At 42.8% G+C, this 20,602-nt stretch overlaps 2 protein-coding genes across 2 annotated transcripts; one reads left to right on the top strand and one right to left on the bottom strand.

Moving 5' to 3' along the window:
• The first annotated feature begins 583 nt into the window (after nucleotides 1-583).
• Nucleotides 584-5,090, top strand: DYNLL1 (dynein light chain LC8-type 1). The gene is made up of 3 exons (XM_060785373.2): nucleotides 584-725; nucleotides 3,930-4,067; nucleotides 4,693-5,090. The coding sequence occupies exons 2-3, from the start codon at nucleotides 3,936-3,938 to the stop codon at nucleotides 4,828-4,830; spliced, it is 270 nt and encodes an 89-aa protein (XP_060641356.1). The 5' UTR covers nucleotides 584-725; nucleotides 3,930-3,935; the 3' UTR covers nucleotides 4,831-5,090.
• A 737-nt stretch (nucleotides 5,091-5,827) lies between these two features.
• On the bottom strand, nucleotides 5,828-12,550 carry COQ5 (coenzyme Q5, methyltransferase). The gene is made up of 7 exons (XM_060785372.2): nucleotides 12,355-12,550; nucleotides 9,200-9,349; nucleotides 8,553-8,777; nucleotides 8,300-8,406; nucleotides 7,846-7,934; nucleotides 6,545-6,656; nucleotides 5,828-6,332 (listed from the first exon to the last, which is right to left on the bottom strand). The coding sequence occupies exons 1-7, from the start codon at nucleotides 12,512-12,514 to the stop codon at nucleotides 6,231-6,233; spliced, it is 945 nt and encodes a 314-aa protein (XP_060641355.2). The 5' UTR covers nucleotides 12,515-12,550; the 3' UTR covers nucleotides 5,828-6,230.
• Nucleotides 12,551-20,602: the final 8,052 nt, after the last annotated feature.

Here is a 20,602-nt window from a genome sequence, read left to right as displayed (position 1 = left end):
TTGTAAGCCGCCCTGAGTCCCCTAAGGGGCGAGAAGGCAACCGGAATAAATAAATAAATAAATAAATAAATATGGTTTATTGCTTGTTTAATATTGCTTTAATTGTTTTTAATTTGCTTTAGGTGTTGTATTGTTATGTTGTGTTTTGAGGCCTTGGCCTTTGTAAACCGCATCGAGTCCTTCGGGAGATGCTAGCGGGGTACAAATAAAGTTAATAATAATAATAATAATAATAATATAAATGAAGTAAATAAATAAATAAATAAATTTCAATGGCTTCTCTGTGTGTAGCCTAACATGGTGGTTGTTAACTAATAGTTGTTTGGGCCTCCAACTCCTGACGCTTGAGGAAGCTAACTGGGGATCTGGGAGTCAGAGGCCTAGTGCTGAGATGAAATGAGGAGAGATGCCCCTCCCACGCCGTCGCCAGGGTAACGGACGCCAGCGCGGTGCATGCCGGCCCGCAACAAAATGCAACAATAAAACTCTCCGGGAGGCGGAGGCGGGGCAGCCAATGAGCGGCGCGGCGTATTGTTGTCGTAGCCAATGACGGGGCGGAAGGGTGAGGGGCGGCGCTGAGGGCGAGGCGGGCGGTTGTGTCGAGTGAGCGCGCGCGCGGTGGAAAAGGCCAGCGAGGGCGTAGGGGTCCAGCGAAGGGCCAGCGGTGTCGCCCGCTCCGTCAGAGTCCCTTCCCGCCGTCCTCGGAAGCAGCCCAGCGGCAGACGGTGAGCCCACGGCCCGGGGGGAGGCCACGGGAGGCCCTCTTTTCGCCTTTCAGCCGTTCGCCGCGCGGAGCTGGTCTTCTTCTCCGTCGGAACGCGCGTTTGGCTGGTCCTTTCCCCTCCAAAGCCTTTGCAGTCCCATTGAAACTCCCCCTTCACGTGGAAGGGGTTGAAAAAGGCCTCGAAAGAAAAACCTAAAACTATTCTAAAGTTACCAGTGAGGTTGGGAAGGGGTCGGTTGGAGCAATGATTGTAATTAGTATTTTGCTATTATTATTATTATTATTAATAATAATAATATATTATTATTATTATTATTATTAATAATAATAATAATAATAATAAGTGATTATTACCACACCTCCAGCCGTAAGGAAAGGCGGGCAACCAATAAAATAAGAATATGTGTCTTATCACTATTGCTATTACTATTATTTCTTCCAAAGAGACCTCTTTATTATTCTGAGTTGTAATTCTATATCTTTTTAAATAATAGTGGTAATCCTATTTTGATTTTTGTAAGTCAGAAGAATAAAAAATATAAATTTCTTATATTATTACTGTTATACCACGCCTCTAGCCATGAGGAAAGGAGGGCAACTAATAAAATAAGGATGATAATATCTGTCTTTTTATTATTATTATTATTATTATTATTATTATTATTATGACTATGACCATTATTATGACTACTATTTCTTTCACAGAGACATAATTGTTATAATCTGAAGTTTAAAATGATGTTAGGAAGGGGTCGTTTGGGAGGCGTTTGGAGCAATTACCTATTATTATGAGGAGTAATATTTAACTATTAATAATAATGTAATTATATTTTGATTTTTGTTATTCTCAAGCCATGTGGATAAAGGAATCATATTCATTATTATGATTATTCCACAGAAACCCCATTATTATAATATTATACAGTTTAAAATAAGGTTAGGAAAGGGTCGCTTGGAGTAAAGATTAAGATTGGCAATAATACATAGTATTTAATGATTTCATTAAAATAAGGTTAGGAAAGGGTCAATTGGAGTAAAGATTAAGATTGGCAATAATACATAGTATTTAATGATTTCATTATTATTATTATTATTAATAATAATAATAATAATATTTTGGCTATTACCATCACACCTCCAGCCGTGAGGAAAGTCAGGCAACCAAGAAATTAAGTATAAGAATATGTGTCCTATTCTTATTACAATTATTTCTTCCAAAGAGACATCATTATAATATTCTAAAGTTTAAAAAGATGTTAGGCATGGGTTGGTTGGGAGGCATTTGGAGCAATTATTTATATTATTTTAGCTATTATGATGAGGAATAGTATTTCACTATTGTTATGTTTGTGGTTTTTTAACTTTGGGATTTTTACATTATTACCGTATTCTCAATTTGCTTCTGACATGATAATGATAAATAATAAATAAAAATAAACTATTATTTATAATAATGGTAATTATATTTTGATTTGTTATTTTCAAGCCATGAGGATAAAGGAATAATAATGTTATTAATATTAATATTATTAATATTACTTCTTCCACAGAGACGTCATTGTTATAATATTCTAAAGTTAAAAATGATGTTAGGAAGGGGTCGGTTGGGAAGGATTTGGAGCAATTATTCATATTATTTTAGCTATTATGAATTGTAATTCTATTTTTATTAGTAATTGTAATGATATTTTGATTTTTGTTATTCTCAAGCAATGAGGATAAATTATTATTATTATCACCACACCTTCAGCCATGAGGAAAGGCAGGCAACCAATAAGATAAAGATAAGAATATATGTCTTCTGGTTAATTTTATTACGATAATTTTTTCCACAGAGACATCATTGTTATAATATTCTAAAGTTTAAAATGTTAGGAAGGGTTTGGTTGGGAGGCATTTGGGGCAATTATTCATATTATTTTAGCTATTATGAGTAGTAGTATTTCACTATTCTTAATAATAATGGTAAATTATATTTTGATTTTTGTTCTCAAACCATGAGGATAAAAGAATAATAATTCTATTATTATTACTATTACTATTATTTCTTCCACAGAGACATCATTATATTATACAGATTAAAATTAAAATGGTGTTAGGAAGGAGTCAGTTGGAGCAAGGATTAATATTAGCAATTATTGTAATTAGTATTTCACTATTATTAATGAGAATAATGATATTTTGGCTATTCTTAGTATTACTGCCATGCCTCCAGCTTGAGGAAATATGGGCAATCAATTAGATAAAGATGTGCCTTCATCTTATTCTATTCTTTCTTCCACAGAGACATCATTATTATAATATTCTAAAGTTAAAATTGATGTGAGGAAGGGGTCGGTGGGGATGTATTTGGGGCAATTATTCATAATAGTTTAGCTATTATTATTATGAATTGTAAGTATATTTTTATTATTAATCATGGTAATTATATTTTGATTTTTATTATTCTCAAGCCAGGAGGATAAAGGAATAATAATCATATTATTATTATTATTATTACTATTACTTCTTCCATAGGCATTTGTGGCAATTATTCATATTATTTTAGCTATTATGAATAGTTCACTATTAATAATGGTAATGATATTTTGATTTTGTTATGAATATTATTTTAGCTATTATTATGAATTGTAATGATATTTTTATTATTCTCAAGCCATGAGGATAAAAGAACAATAATCATCTTGAGGAACATGTGCCAAAATATTACTACTATTCTTGTATTTCCTATCAAACACAAGAACTTAAAAAAATTCAAAAATAGTAGAAATGTTAAAACACCAACGAGAATAAAATAGGAGTGTGGTGGGAAAGTGCACCCCCCCCCCCCAACCCAAAGAAAACATGAAACTATTTTCCTGGAGGAAATATCTATGGAAACTGGGCAGGAAAAGGCAGGTTTTCTAGCCATTGGGGGCTTTATATTGGGCATGGCAGGAAGCGGGTTGGATTGGGTGGCCTTTTGGGGACTTCACATTCAATTCTGAAACTGGAAAAGGATCAAGCGACTGGAGGATACAAGTCCTGAAATGTAGGATGAAATTGGCGAAATGAATGGCGTGAGGTTTGCTGCCTGCATTTCGAACGGGGCGCCCCTTAAGTCATGGCCTAGAACCACTTTTGAAGGGTCGCTCAGGGTCCTTTTGGGGGTGGATATGCAGGGAACTGCTTAGTTAGCTGTGTGTAACTTTTGGGACCCTCGCAGGTAACCATGAGTGACCGCAAGGCCGTGATCAAGAATGCGGATATGTCTGAGGAGATGCAGCAGGACTCGGTGGAGTGTGCCACCCAGGCCTTAGAGAAGTACAACATCGAGAAGGATATTGCTGCCCACATCAAGAAGGTAAGGCTGGGCCATGGTTGCCAGCGGGTGATGGTTTAGAATCTTGAGGGCAAGAGAGAGAACTGTGATGGAACAATGGACGGCCTTTTGTGGCTCCAGGCCCAGAGGAGGTGGCCCCCACCAAGGGGGGGGGTTGAGAAAGTACCCCCCTTTCCTGCCGCTTGCTCACCATGTGGGTGGGCTGTGATCATCCTAAAAGGCTGACAAGCATCTGGAGCCGTCTGCACTTGGCAGCCTGAAACGTACCAGCCCACATTGTGTCAGAACAGAGGGGCTTGTTCCTCAAGGATGCGGGGGCAGGAGAAACACAAATGACCTTATCCCCACTGGAGGAAACCAATTGCCCTTATTTCAAAAGAAAGGGAGGGATTCGGGGCAGAAAGAATGTTTATTCATTGAAAACTTCAATCCCTTCACTTTATTCTTCAAAATATATCAATTTGAAGTGAAGTGATCTACTGAATTAGATACTCAGAAAGGTGCTTTTCTTCCTTTGGCCTCGCTGAGTCTGTACAGAAAATCCTTGCAGATCTTCAGCATTTTTCTCCCAAAAGGGCCTCCCCTCAGCCTATTTAACTTTTGTTAAGCTCTGTGATGCTAAGCTCTTGAGTGGTCTCTCTTGCAGGAGTTTGACAAGAAGTACAACCCAACTTGGCACTGCATTGTGGGAAGAAACTTCGGCAGCTATGTCACTCACGAGACCAAACACTTCATCTACTTCTACCTGGGTCAAGTTGCCATCCTCCTGTTCAAGTCCGGTTAGATAATGGGACTGTTCCACCCGAAGATGCGTTTGGTGACGGGACGAACACGCTAATTCCAAATAGACTGATGTCTTCAGCCTTCCCCAGGGAACACACTTTGGTTCTTTAAGCCTTTTGTTTTAATGGACAGGTACTCCTCTGTACCAATTTGTGGTTTTGTTGTGGCCATAAAAAAATAGAAAAAAAAAAAGACTATGTATTTCTTTCTAAAAAGACAAGTGTTGGTTCCTTTTCCTAATAAAATGGTTGGGAATACTCAGTGGGAATACTCAATTACTATAGTAGCTCCTGTACATAGCCCAGCTAATCTATAGGAATCCCCTCCCCCCCCCCCCCCCGGCATTGTTTAATGCAAGTTATTTAAATATCCCTCATTTTTTTCCACTCTTACTGAAGACTACGCAGTCCCTGTGCAGGAACCGAAATACCTTCTGGCTCATAGGAGTAATCATACATATAATAGTCTGAATATCACTAAGCACTAAATCTAAACAAAACGGACACATTTTATTTGCTGGTTGCATAAATAACGATTAGCAAGTGTAATTTAACATTGTGGGCTCTACTTTAGGGGAAGTTAACATTAATTTGAGCCTCCAGCTGTGCTGTTTCATGCCGAAGGGACAGAACAGGCTACGTCTTGCATTGATAAGCATCATAGTGACTCGCAGGGTTCTTTACTCTGAAGAGCACAATCTAACCATTGCTTTATACTAGAAAGAAGCATTGAGATTTTTTTCTGGATTCATGGTAAACATTTCTATTACACAGCTTTTGTTAAAATGCTAGGTTTGTGGTGGTTTAATTAAGTTATCTAGTAATGCATGCCGCTGCTGTGTAGCACAACTGATGAGAAATGATGATCTTCAAAATGGAGGCAAGAGATTAAAGCTTTACCATGATCTCGCAAAGCAATGCAAGGGTTCCACAAACATATTTCGGCATAAGAGAGTGCTATGACAAGATGTCACACGTTGGAACAAAACAAGAAAAATCTGAAAACCTAAATATTTTTAATAAGCATATCAAAAAAATATCACTCACATTCCTATCTGTGATGACAGAATAGATCAAGCCTACTTAGAAATACAGACTTTTACAGGCCAGTTTGTCTTCCATTTTCTTTGGTACCCACTGCTACGTTCAGTAGAAAAAGAACTCTTGGAACCTTAGAATGAAACCGTTCTAAAAAACCCTAATGGGATATAAAAGTGATTTTTCTCAAGTCTGTTTCAAATGGTAGAGGCCTTGGAGTGTTGCCATCCAGCACGACGAAGAGACTTGACCAGCTGCCCCTTCCAAGGCTTGCAATATTGATGCTTCCAAGGGATCAGCTTCTCATTGGCACTGTGTTTGCTGGAAGGCCGACGGGGTGAATTTCTAGCATCAGAAAATAACATCACAGCTTGAAACCCGAATGAATGGCCACAATGCCTGAGCTCAGGTTTTGATATTGCACCTTCAGGAAGCCTGCATCTTCAATCATCTCCTTGAATTCTTCCTGAAATAAAGTCATAGGGACATTCGCATTATTAAAATGGTTGCTTGGATTCCAGCTTTCCTCAGTGTCCTTGCCATAAGTGGACAACTTGATTTCCAGTCTAGTGCCAAGGCACCCACCCCACCCGCTTTGCCTGAGCCCAAAACAACCAGACTCATTTTTAGGCAGGTGTTTCAATCAGATGCGGAGCCTTGGCCTGGAGGGCTTTTTACCTGGGTAGGAAAGCGCCTGATGCTCTCAACCAGATACTGGTAAGCCTTCCAGTTGCCAGCAATAACTTCACCCAACACAGGAATCACCTGGAAGCTATACAGATCGTATAAACTGAAAGCAAACAAAGCAGGTTAAGTCAGATTGAAAGTAGGTACATCTGCTTCCTTAACATGCGTAGAGAGTCAAAAGGCAAGTTCAAACAATGGCACTGAGAGAAATTTTTTCTCTCTTCAATATCCAAAATCTAGGCTTGATTTGCTAAAAGAGCTTTAATGCCATTACCTCCATTCCTTGTGTATGACCCTTGGACACTGCTTTCATTGAATCATAGAGTTGGAAGAGACCACATGCCATGCAGGAAAAGCATATTCAAAGCACCCCCAAAAGATGGCCATCAAGCCTCTGTTTAAAAGCTTCCAAGGAAGGAGCTCCACCAGACTCTGAGGCAGAGAGTTCCACTGCTGAACAGCTCTTCTTACAGCCAGGAAGTTCTTCCTAATGTTCAGGTGGAATCTCCTTTCCTGTGATTTGAACCCATTGTTCCATTGAGTTCTAGTCTCCAGGGCAGCAGAAAACAAACCTGCTCCCTCCTCCTTATGACAATCTTTCACATATTTATACATGGCTCTCATGTCTCCTCAAACTTTTCTTCTGCAGGCTAAACAGACCCAGTTCTTTAAGACGCTCCTCATAGGGATTATTCATGGTCTCCAGACCTTTGATCCTTTTAGTTGTTTTCCTCTGGACACCTTCCAGCTTGTCAATATCTCTCTTAAACTGTGGTGCAGAGAATCCAGGTAAAGAGGTCTGACCAAAGCAGAATAGAGAAGCACCATGACTTCCCTCGATCAAGAAACTATACCCCCTTTGATGCAGCCCAAAATCCCATTGGCTTTTCTTAGCTGCTGCATCCCATTGTGCATCTTTGGTTTGACCAGCAAGACCAAAGACCGATTGCCAAACAATCGGTTCATACTTAGTTGGTTAAAAACCTATCTTCTTCCCCTTAATCATTAATTAAAGATAGTCTTCTGCCCTTCCAACTTAATCTGGGTACAGAGCCCAATTCTTAGAGGAGGGAGAGTTGACCTAAATGTTTTCAGGGCTGAGAATAATTCAGGGAAAGCAGAGAACAGGACTTCACTAAAAGAATTTTTCTGAGGGAAATCTAAATATAACTCTACCCTACTGTCCAAAACTCTGCAGAAAATCTCCTAAATGAAGAGAAACCAGTTTTACAAGGTCTAGTGTGGTTTAAGTGTTACTCATGAAAGTGAGGGAAAAATAAACCTTTACAGACCTTGAAATGATGGAGTTACTGACATGACTGAATTCCAGACAAAGAAACCGCCCTCCGGGTTTCAGCACTCGATAGGCCTCCTGAAGGGCCTGGAAGAAGACAAGATTTTTGTAAAGGAAAGATGAGATCAAGAATTTGGTGCTGATGCTTGGCGCAGCTGATTCCTGATTTTGAGAGTTGGGGGCAGGATAACAGGTATAAGAGGTGACCCTTTCCATATCAATAAACCTCTGCAATTATAAAGAGCACTTTCAAAAGACATCAGCCCCCTTCCATGTGCGATGCCAGCACGATTATAAGTTTATGCTTGAATTCCTAGTGGCACTGGCCCAGTGATTGCTGAAAACAGAACACTACATGACTACTTGGTCTTTGATGGGAGTGAGCCAGCTGAACAAACTGCTCTTAAAAGCATCACATTCAGTACATTCCAACCAATGGGATCCATGCTTACCTGGTCCATGTGAGTGACGTTCCGTATACCAAAGGCAATTGTGTAAATGTCAAAGTTGTTGTCGTTGAAGGGCAGCTCCTCGGCATTGCCAATCACCCAGGACAGTCCTTCAAAGGAATATTGGACAAATTATTTGGCTCCTAGACAGACAGATAGTGGTCTCTTTTGGAATTAAGACAGCCTAGATATACATGGCTAATCTCTCTACCTCTCCCATTTCCTGGTTGCAATTCCTTTGCGGGAATCCCCTTACCTTCTGAGTAGCCAAGGTGCTGTGCTTTCTTCTTCCCAACCTTGAGCATTTCTGTGTTGATGTCGCAGACCACCACGTGGGATCCGCCCAGCGACTGCTGCTCCTCTTCTTGGTAAAGCTTGGTAATCTCCTGCCACGACAGATTCTGGTGGGATCTCAGTTTCTGTCGGACTTGATGTTCCCTATGGGAACGGACCGAGTTGAGAAAGCGAAAGGCGATGTCACCTGTGTGTGTTTCGAAAGGAAGAGTCACCTGGAGGGGAATGTGCACCATCTCTGCTATGCTTTCTCTACATCTCTTCTGGCTCAGAAAGCTAAACAGGATAGAAGTATTCAATGGCCCATAGTCTTGAGAAGAAAGGGGCAGAGGACTAGAGATCATACATTTCGAATCCGCTATTATACATGGTTTCTGTGCAATGCGATTTGGGCTTAGGCAAACGTACTTGGGAGTAAAGCAACTAACAAAGGAGCTGATTTCTGATATAGGCACCAAACCCTTTTAAATCTAGGAATGCTGTTTTATGATTCCAGAAATCTGCCAGTTAAGACAAGTGAGATATACTCCTTTCCCCCAAATAAATAAAGCTGCAATGCTGTCCCAAAGCCCTCGTTTGTAAGATGCCTGAGAAAGGCACCAAGCTCACCTGTCCCGCCGGCGACATCAAGTAACTGTGCCCCGGGATATGGGTTCATGTGTTGCAGCAGGACGTCCTTCCAAACCCGATGGACCCCCAGAGTCATAGTGTCGTTCATGAGGTCATACTTCTTGGCCACGTCCTCAAAAATCTGGTACACTGAAATTGAGTGTTTAAAATATGGTAATGTTTGTTAGATTCCTCACCCACATCTTTCCCCCTTAGTGTCTCTGATCTGAGAATAATAATAGTAATAATAATATTTCTTACCCGCCTCTCCTCATGACTCAAGGCAAGTTACAACATCACTAAAAACACATAATCATCTAAAAGCATTCTACAAATACACATATTAAAACATATTTCTACAAAATACATATTAAAATACACAGAACAAGGATTAAACATAAGACACTCATTTAAAATTAGTGATTAAAACTGGCTGGGTAGGCCTGCCAGAAGAGATAGGTCTGTAGATGGTTTTAAAATTCCGACAGCTCATTTAACTGTGGGACCTCTTCCTTTGGCAGGTTCCACAGTCTTCTTGGAGAGGATGGGTGATGGTAGCCAGTTGGGTTCTGGCAGGCTGGAGTAGACACCCCCCCAGAGGACCTAAGTCTTTGGGCCGGATTGTAGGGTAGAAGGCGATCCTGTAGGTAACCTGGACCCAAATCATGGAGGGCTTTAAAGGTCAAAAACAACATATTGTAGTTTGCCCTGAAACCAATTGGAATCCAATGGAGTGACTTTAGTATAGGTGTAATAAGTTCACTCCTGGATGTTCCTACAACCAATCCCCTCCAAATCTAGGAAGGGGCATAGCTGGCAGATCAGCTGAAGCTCCTAATAAGCACTCCTGATCATTGTCGCATCTCCCTGGGCTGACATTTGAAGAGACGGATCCAGGATCCTTTGTCCCAAGCTGCAGATACAGTATTTTGGGGGAGTGGGAGCCCATCCAGAATTGGTTGACACATCTCCATCTCCAGATTAGGTCCCTTAATGGCAAGCATCTCTGTTTTGTCTGGATTCAGTTTCAATTTGTTGTTTCTCATACAGCCCATTACCTCCTCCAGGCATTAATTCAGAGGAGACATGCTATCCTTAGCTGAAGCTCTTTTTAAAGGCACGGAGAAATATATTTAATATATTTGGGTGTCATCAACATACTGATAACACCCTGTCCCATGCCTACAGATGATCAATCCTAGCGGTTTCGTGTAAATATTAAAGAGCATTGGGGATAGAATGGCACCTTGTGGGATGCCATGTAGCAGCTCCCTCTTCCATATGGCATCCTTTCACATATTTAAACATGGCTCTTGTGTCTCCTTCTCAGCCTTCTCCTCTGCATGTTAAACATATCCAGTTCTTTAAGATGGTCCTCAGAGGGATTATTCATGGTCTCCAGACCTTTGATCATTTTAGTTGCCCCCTTTCTCTGGATATCTTCCAACTTATCAGTATCTTTTTGAAACTGTGGTGTCCAGAATTGGATGCAGTGTTATTCCAAGGAAAAAGGTCTAAGCAGAATAAATTGAATGTTTGCCTCTGTGTTTTTTGTTAGTTTGAATCTGCCCTGTGTCTCTTATGGGAGATAGAATGGAATAGAAATAAAATCTTAAGGTTAAAAAAGGTTTTCCCCTGACATTAGGTCCAGTTGTGTCTGACTGTGGGGCGCCCATCTCCATTTCTAAGTCAAAGAGCCGGCATTGTCCGTAGACACCTCCAAGGTCATGTGGCCAGCATGACTGCATGGAGCGCCCTTACCTTCCTGCTGGAGCGGTACCTATTGATCTACTCACATTTGCATGTTTTTTAACTGCTAGGTTGGCAGAAGCTGGGGCTGGCAGCAGGAGCTCACGATGCTCCCTGGATTAGAAATTGCAACCTTTCAGTCAACAAGTTCAACAGCTCAGCAGTTTAACCCACTGCACCACCAGGTCTTATTGTTATATTAATAGAGAGGCACCATAATTTCCCTTGATCTAGACCAGGCAGGGGTAAACTTTGGCCTTTCAGATGTTTTGGATTTCAACTCCCACAATTCCTTACAGCCTGTTAGAAATTGTGGGAGTTGGCATCCAAAACAGTTGGAGGGACAAAGTTTGCCCATACCTGATCTAGACACTAGACTCCTTTTGATAATTATTTATTTTGAGGTTTTATATACCGACCCTCTCACCTTCAAAGAGGGATTCGGACCGGTTCACAACATGTGTTAACATACAAAAAATATACAATAACAACACAATGCCACTTCATTAAACGATTAAAATATCAGCACCATACACATTCAAACATTATCATCCCAGTTAAAAGAGCCAAATCGTCCGACACCATCGCAATCCCATTCATCATCCTCCTTTCATGTGGGCAAAGAATTAAATCAGTTGTCAAATGCCGCGTTCCACAACCAGGTCTTTGTCAATTTCCTGAACGTCATGAGGGAGGGGGCAGTTCTGATCTCTAATGGCAGGGAGTTCCAAAGTCGAGGGGCCACCATCGAGAAGGCCCTGTCCCTTGTCCCCACCAGCCGTACTTGTGCAGGCGGAGGGACCGAGAGCAGGACCCCTCCAGACGATCTTAGCGGTCTTGATGGTTCGTAGGGGAGAATACGTTTGGAGAGGATAAGGATAAGGCCCCAAATCCCATTGGCTTTTTGAGCTGTTGCCTCCCATTCTTGGCTCATGTTCAACTTGTTGTCCCGGAAGACTCCATGATCTTTCTCTGTAGTCAAGCCGGCCATCCCCCATTCTGCATCTTTGCATTTCACTTTTTCTGCCTATCTGACACTTGCCCTTATTGACATTCATTTTGTTATTTTTGGCCAATCAGCTCTTTAATCTGTTAGGGTCATTTTGAATTGTGATCCTGTCCTCTGGAGGATTCGCTCTCCCTCCCCATTTGGGGTCATCTGAAAACTTTGCAGATGATTATTCCTATTCTTTTTAAGTTTATTTCTCTCCACAAGGGCGTCTCAAAGGGGCTCACATGAAAAGCATTTCGATACGATGCAAAACCCGGAAATGTACACACGTGAAAAGGTCGATTGCCTCCCTTGCCTACGAAGCGAGAGCGTTTGACCCCACTGGGAGTGCTTTGGGAGGCTGGGCCCTGTTGCTGAGTGAGGCCCCTGCCCTCCTTCTCTGCCCTCCGCTGACCTTTCTCTCCTTTCTCCGCCTCGGACACGGTCTGGAAGCCGAAGTGGGTCTCTCGGTCGGGCTCCTGGCTGCACAGGCCCCGCCAAAGGAGCCGCCCGGGCCGAGCAGCCGAGCGCCGGCAAAAAGCAGCAGCAGCAGCAGCAGCTCTGGAGGCTGCCATCTTGGCTGCCCTCTCGCCTCAGTGTCAGGGAGGCGTCCCCGCCCCTTCTTCGCTCCGCCCCAAACTCAGGAGGAGGATCTGTGGCACCGCCCCGTGACGTCATCGACAAGGAGTGTTTCTCAACCCTTGAATCCAGTTCCTCATGTTGTGCTGATCCCAAACCATCACATTGTTTTCGTTGCTTCTTCATAACTCTAATTTTGCTCCTATTATGAATCGTCATGTAAATATCTGATATACAGGATGTATTTTCATTCACTGGACCAAATCTGGCGCAAATAATACCTAATTTAATACTGCTAGGGTTGGGGGAATTGATTTTGTCACTTGGGAGTTGTGGTTGCTGGGATTTATAGTTTACCTACAATCAAAGAGCATTCATAACACCACCAATGATGGAATTGAACCAAACTCGGCGCACAGAACTCCCCTGACCCAACAGAAAATATTGAAAGGGTTTGATTGGCATTGACCTTGAGTTTTGGAGTTGTAGTTCACCTACGTCCAGAGAGCAGTGTGGACTCAAACAATGATGGATCTGGACCAAACTTGGAGCAAATACTCAATATGCCCAAATGTGAATACTAGTGGAGTTTGGGGAAAATAGACTGAGCCATTTGGGAGTTGCAGGTGCTGGGATTTATAGTTCACCTACAATCAAAGAGCATTCTGAACACCACCAATGATAGAATTGGGCCAAATGTCCCACACAGAACCCCCATGACCAATGGAAAATACTGGAAGGGTTTGGTGGGCATTTGGTGGGCTTCCTGGATGACATCAACTACCTAGATCAGTCACAGTCTGGCTTCAGACCTGGCCATGACACTGAGACGGCTTTGGTTGCCTTGGTGGATGATCTCCGTAGGGTGCTGGACAGGGGGAGTGTGACCCTGTTGGTTCTCTTGGACATCTCAGCGGCTTTCGATACCATCAATCATGGTATCCTTCTGGGACGACACTCCGGGATGGGCCTTGGAGGTACGGCCTTGTCGTGGCTCCGGTCCTTCCTGGAGGGTCGATCCCAGATGGTGAAGCTGGGAGACGCCTGCTCGGACCCCTGGACTTTGACCTGTGGGGTCCCGCAAGGATCCATTTTGTCTCCCATGCTTTTAACATCTACATGAAACCGCTGGGAGAGGTCATCCGGAGTTTTGGAGTTGGGTGCCATCTCTACGCAGATGACACACAACTCTGCTACTCTTTTCCACCTCATTCCAAGGAAGCCCCTCAAGTGCTAGACGAGTGCCTGGCTGCTGTGGCCGTCTGGATGAAGACGAACAAGCTGAAGTTTAATCCCGACAAGACAGAGGTCCTCCTGGTAGATCATAAACTGGACCGGGGTATAGGGTGGCAACCTGTGCTGGACGGGGTTGCACTCCCCCTGATATCACAGGTCCGCAGTTTGGGGGTCCTCCTGGATTCATCACTTATGTTTGAAGCTCAGGCGTCGGTGGTGGCCGGGAGGGACTTTGCACAATTAAGACTCGTGCACCAACTGCGACCGTACCTCGGGAAGGCAGATCTGGCCAAGGTGGTCCACGCATTAGTCACCTCTAGACTGGATTACTGCAATGCACTCTACGTGGGGCTGCCCTTGAAAACGGCCTGGAAATTTCAGATGATCCAACGGGCGGCAGCCAGGTTGTTAACTGGGGCTCCTTACAGAGAGCGGTCAACCCTCCTGTTCAAGGAGCTCCACTGGCTGCCATTTATCTACCAGACCCAATTCAAGGTGCAGGTTCTTACCTTCAAAGCCCTGAATGGTTTGGGACCCGCCTACCTGCGTGACCGCATCTCTGTATACGAACCCACACGATCTCTTCGTTCATCTGGAGAGGCCCTGCTCTCGATCCCACCAGCATCGCAGGCGCGATTGGTGGGGGCGAGAGAAAGGGCCTTTTCAGTGGTGGCTCCTCATCTCTGGAACTCACTCCCTAAGGACGTCAGGCAGGCCCCAACCCTGGCAGTCTTTAGGAGGAGCTTGAAGACGTGGTTGGTCCAGTGTGCCTTCCCGGAATAATGATCCCATAGCACTTTGTCCCTCCAAAGCACTTTACATTTTTAGGTCTGCTCGTATGTCTTTCCACAAATGCCACTATCACCTTTTCGTCCATGCTTCAGCACTATTTCAAATTTTAATTTTACATTTGGCCTTCCTACAGTTTTAATTGTATGTTGTCTTATTGATAATGTTATATGTTTATTGTCTATGTTCTTATTTTAATTGCTTGTATTGTTGTGATTATTGCTTGTATTGTTGTGTTTGGCCTCGGCTTCATGTAAGCCGCACCGAGTTCCTTGGGGAGATGGTAGCAGGGTACAAATAAAGTGTTGTTGTTATTATTATTATTATTATTGACCTTAGGTTTTGGAGTTGTAGCTCACCTACATCCAGAGAGCACTGTGGACTCAAACAATGATGGATCTGGACCAAACTTGGCACAAATACTCAATATGCCCAAATATGAACACTGGTGGATTTTGGGGAAAATACACTGTGCCATTTGGGAGTTGCAGTTGCTGGGATTTGTAGTTCACCTACAATCAAAGAGCATTCGGAACCCCACCAATGATAGAATTGGGCCAATAGTTCCACACAGAATCCCCATGACCAATGGAAAATACTGGATGGGTTTGATGGGCATTGACTTTGTGTTTTGGAGTGTTAGTTCACCTTCATCCAGAGAGCAGGAGGAGGGCTTTTGGTGGGAGGGTTTGCCGTCTGTTTCTAAAAAGGAAGAGAAGGACAGGCAGAGAGATTTTCAGCCTTCTCTACCAAAAGGGTTCCTAAGACCATCTATCTATATAAATAAAAATGTAATGTTTGTTTGTGGGATTAACATAACTCAAAAACCACTGGACGAATTGACACCAAATTTGGACACAATACACGTATCGGGCCAATGAGTGACCATCACTCATAAAAATACTAAAAAACACAACAGAAGAGACTTAAAAAGCAGAAACAAAAAACAAAACAAAAAGACACTACAGCACATGTGCAAAATGACTCCCCTGGCAAACAAAACACACAGTAGCATATCCACACTCTCTTCCGGACTACAGCTCCCTGCATCCCCTAGACCAGACCCTTTAGGAGAGGAGGAGGATGATCCAAACGCACTGCTTCCAAGCTGCAAGCTTCCTTCTCCTTGGATTTCTTTGAGAACATCCCCATCCCTGCATATTTCCAATTTCCTATTCCTGGACTGCAACTCCCAGCAATCCTCCAGATAGATAAGATAGATAGATCACAAGAGAGATAAATAGAGATAGGTAGGTAGATAGATAGATGGATCAGGAGGACTGCCTGGGGGTTGCAGTCCAAGAATATGTAGAGAAGGAAGAAAAGGGAGAAAGAGGAAGGGAAAGAAAAGCGGGGGGGGGGGGGAGGAAGGGAAGACAAAGAGAAGGAAAGGAGAGAAGGAAAGAAAAAAGGGAAGGAAGGAAGGAAGGAAGGAAGGAAGGAAGGAAGGAAGGAGAGAAAGAAAGGAGAAGAGAAAGAGGGAGGGGAGGTTGGTCACAGAAATCCATGGCGGGTACAGCGAGTCAGAAATATGTTTTCTGATGTTCTTTGGTGACCCCTCTGAAACCCCCTCATGACCCCTCCCAGGGGTCCCGACCCTCAGGTTGAGAAACACTGAGCTAGAGTCTTAAAACCTCTTGCTGGTTTTAAGACTCCCTGGGATGATTATCGTGTCAGAAGCTAATTGAGAATACAATTATCTATCTATCTATCTATCTATCTATCTATCTATATATATATATATAAATGCTCTGTGCACAATGAGTACCTTAAAAACAAAACAACCAATGAACGAAATCACACCACATTTGGCAACAATACGTCTCACAACACAAGGAGTGACCATCATTCAAAAAATTATGATTTTGTCATTTGGGAGTTGTAGTTCCTGGGATTAATAGTTCACCTACAATCAAAGAGCATTCTGAACTCCATCAACGATGGAATTTAACCAAACTTGGCACACAGAACTCCCATGACCAACAGAAAATACTAAAAGGGTTTGGTGGGCATTGACCTTGAGTTTGAGAGTTGTAGTTCTCCTACATCCAGAGAGCACCGTGGACTCAAACAATGATGGATCTGGACCAAACTTGGCACAAGCACTCAATACGCCCAAATATGAACACAGATGGAGTTTGGGGGAAATAGACCTTGACTTTTGGGAGTTGTAGTCACTCAGATTCACAGTTCACCTACAATCAAAGAGCATTCTGAACCCCACAAATGACAGAATCAGGGTAAACTTCCCACACAGAACCCCCATGACCAACAGGAAATACTTAAGGCCATCCAATCCAACTCCCTTCATCAGGGCAAGAAAACGTAATCAAGTCCCTCCTGACAAAGAGCCATCCAGTCATAGATATAGATAGCTAGACAGGTAGATAGATAGATATGATTCACACACACACAGATATAGTATTATAGATTTGAAAGGGACCCTTAAAGAAGGACAATGATATGTTGCATGTTCCAGGGTGGGCAAACCACACATTCTCCAAATCAACACTGACAAACAGCAAGAAATACTGTTTACCCAGAAGCATAAAGAAATTACATATATTAGAAACCAACACTTTCTCATTACTTTATTTTCCAGATGAACAGACTGTGCCACAGCAACGCGTAGCAGGGGACAGCTAGTAATTAATAAAATAACTCTTCTCTTGCTAGCAATTAGGATTTTGTTAAAGAATGGCAGCCGACAATCGAATACCTCAACAAAAAATAAAGCTAAATTAGATGTAAAAATACCAATAGGAGATGCTATAAGGTGGTAGGCAAAGAGGAACCTGATATTAACTTAGAACTTATGATGCCCTTTTCTGCCCTACCCAGACAGGTCAGAGGGTCCTTAAACAAGGACAATATGTGCTAAATATTAATGAATTGTCAACAACTTGAAAATATAACATTGTACACAATAAGCATTTACATTGTATGCCATTTTAATAAATATATAAATAAATTAAAAAATGAGAGGAAGGATCCAAACTTTGACTGGGAAATAAATTTGTACTAGGTATGTATGTATGTATGTATATATATATATATATATATATATATATATATATATATATATAAATAAACCAGTTAAAAACTTGGCATTACACTACATTTCCTTTGACCAGAAGCTAGCCACTTAGAGTGCACCTGGTGTCACTGTGAGAAGGTCCTCCATTGTGCATGTGGCCAGAATCAAGCCACATTATAGTAAGTGGTCTGTGATTTACTCTTCTCCACTTTGTAGCCCCATTTCTTAAGATTGGCTCTGCATCTCATGGTGCCAGAGCGCAGCCTGTTCAGCGCCTTCCAGGTCGCCCAGTCTTCTGTGTGTCCAGGAGGGAGTCTCTCATTTGGTATCAGCCACTGATTGAGGTTCCAGGGTTTAGTCTGCCACTTTTGGACTCTCGCTTGCTGAGGTGTTCCTGCGGGTATCTCTAGATCTTAGGAATCTGTTTCTTGATTTAAGGCATTGGCATGCTGGCTGATATCCGAACAGAGGATGGGGCAGAGATGTCACTGCCTTGGTCCTTTCATTGCTAGCTGCTGCTTACCACAGGTATCAGGTGGTACAATACCAGCTAAGCAGTATAATTTCTACAGGGGTGTAGGGTGCAGACATGATGATGCAGCACGTCTCATTAAGAGCCACTGTTTTAATATGGTGAGATATATTCCACACCGGGCATGCATACTCAGCAGCAGAGTGGCAAAGCGCAAGGGCAGATGTCTTCACTGTGTCTAGTTGTGATTTCCAGTTTGTGCAAGTCAGCAATGTGCACAGACCGGTCGAACCACTCAGGGCGGCTTACAACGGCAGCAATTCGATGCTGACAACATACAGCACACAAAATACATTACAACAACATTATTAAAAATATAAAACATTAGATTAAAATACATTAAAATGATTATTATTCATCCAGATCTGATTTAGCGACCGACCGCTCATCTGATGTAGTTACAGGCATTATAGTGCCAATACAGGATCATCTGCTGCAGTTACATGCATTATAGGGCCAATGTAGACTCATCCAATGCAGTTACACGCGTTATAAGGCCAATATAGGCTTATCCGGTGTGGTTACATGCATTATAGGGCCAATATAGACTCATCTGATGCGGTTATATGCATTATAAGGCCAATATGGGCTCATCCAATTCAGTTACATGCATAATAGGGCCAATATAGACTCATCTGATGCAATTGCATGCATTATAGAGCCAATGTAGACTTATCCGATGCAGTGACATGCACTATAGGGTCAACCCAGACTCATCTGATGCAGTGACATGCATTATAGGGCCAATATAGACTCATCTGATGTGATTACATGCATTATAGGGTCAACCAGGGCCGTAGCCAGAAAAAAAAATTCGGGAGAGGTTGAATTTGGGGGGGGGGGGGTTGAAAATTTCGCGGGGGGGGGTTTGAAACCTGCCTCCTAGCTCACGCTGAAGCAAAGAGCACAGCAGGGGGCAAAGCAGCCTTCCATAGCCTGCAGCTCTGCCCCTGTCAACCACCTCCACCAAGTCTGGCCTCCTTAATGAGAACATTTAACACATACACCCACCCACCCCAACTTGGTTGCTTCACTACATCGGCTATTGCTACAAGTAATGACAGTGAGAATAAATTGTCAATATTTGCCTGAGATAGTGCTTGCAGTTCTGGAGGGACTCTTAATTTTTTGCCTCTCATAGGCTTAGCATGGGGATTTAGTTAACCAGTTAAAATTCATGAGTAAACCAGGTTTTTTTAAAAATCTGAAACATTTCGGGGGGGGGGGGTTGAACCCCTAACACCCCCCCCTTCGCTACAGGCCTGGGGTCAACCCAGACTCATCCGATGCAGTGACATGCATTTTAGGGCCAATATAGGCTCATCTGACGTAGCTACATGCATTATAGGGTCAATATAGGTTCATCCAATGTAGTTACATGAATTGTAGGGCCAATATAGACTCATCTGGTGCAGTTACATGCATTATAGGGCCAATATAGACTCATCCGGTGCAGTAACATGCATTATAGGGCCAATATAGACTCATCTGATGCAATTACATGTATTATAGGTCCAATATAGACTGATCCGATGCAGTTACATGTATTATAGGGCCAACACAGACTCATCTGATGCAGTCATATGCATTATAAGGCCCATATAGACTCATCTGGAGCTGAGGAGCCTTCTAATCAAGGTGAAAGAAGAAAGCGCAAAAACTGGGTTGCAGCTAAACATAAAACAAAAAAAACCAAGATTATGGCAACAAGAATGATTGACAACTGGAAAATAGCGGGAGAAAATGTGGAGGCCGTGACAGACTTTGTATTTCTAGGTGCAAAGATGCTTACTTCTTGGGAGGAGAGCAATGTCCAATCTCGATAAAATAGTAAAGAGTAGACATCAGACTGGCAACAAAGATCCGCCTAGTCAAAGCCATGGTCTTCCCTGTAGTAACCTACGGATGTGAGAGCTGGACCTTAGGGAAGGCCGAGCGAAGGAAGATTGATGCTTTTGAGCTGTGGTGTTGGAGGAAAGCTCTAAGAGTGCCTTGGACTGCGAGAAGATCCAACCAGTCCATCCTCCAGGAAATAAAGCCTGACTGCTCACTGGAGGGAAGGATACTAGAGACAAAGTTGAAGTACTTTGGCCACATCATGAGCCTAGAGAAGACAATTATGCTGGGGAAAATGGAAGGAAAAAGGAAGAGGGGCCGACCGAGGGCAAGATGGATGGATGGCATCCTTGAAGTGACTGGAATGACCTTGAAGGAAGGGGCGGTGGTGACGGCTGACAGGGAGCTCTGGCGCGGGCTGGTCCATGAGGTCTCCGAAGAGTCGGAGACGACTGAACGAATGAACAACAACAATAGACTCATCTGAAGCAGTCACATGCATTATAGGGCCAAAATAGACTCATCGGATGCATTATAGCAGACATGGGCAAACTTTGGACTCCAACTCCTTCACTTGGGCAGTTAGGAATTGTGGAGGGCCCAAGTTTGCGCATGCCTGAAGGGGAGACGCCCCCTCGAAGTGCCACAAGAGGA

The sequence above is a fragment of the Anolis sagrei genome, chromosome X, assembly GCF_037176765.1.
Source record: "Anolis sagrei isolate rAnoSag1 chromosome X, rAnoSag1.mat, whole genome shotgun sequence".
NCBI lineage: Eukaryota > Metazoa > Chordata > Lepidosauria > Squamata > Dactyloidae > Anolis > Anolis sagrei.
Note: the sequence above shows the minus strand (reverse complement) of the source record. Positions and strands in the feature narration are given on the sequence as shown.

Bases quoted from the DNA above. Each gene is read 5' to 3' on its own strand.
- DYNLL1 (XM_060785373.2), top strand. From the start codon at position 3,936: ATGAGTGACCGCAAGGCCGTGATCAAGAATGCGGATATGTCTGAGGAG. The intron at 4,068-4,692 runs GTAAGGCTGGGC...TCTCTCTTGCAG, and splicing joins TTGCTGCCCACATCAAGAAG to GAGTTTGACAAGAAGTACAA.
- COQ5 (XM_060785372.2), bottom strand. From the start codon at position 12,514: ATGGCAGCCTCCAGAGCTGCTGCTGCTGCTGCTGCTTTTTGCCGGCGC. The intron at 7,935-8,299 runs GTAAGCATGGAT...GTCTTCTTCCAG, and splicing joins ACGTCACTCACATGGACCAG to GCCCTTCAGGAGGCCTATCG. The intron at 6,333-6,544 runs GTAAAAAGCCCT...ACTTTATTTCAG, and splicing joins TCAGGCGCTTTCCTACCCAG to GAAGAATTCAAGGAGATGAT.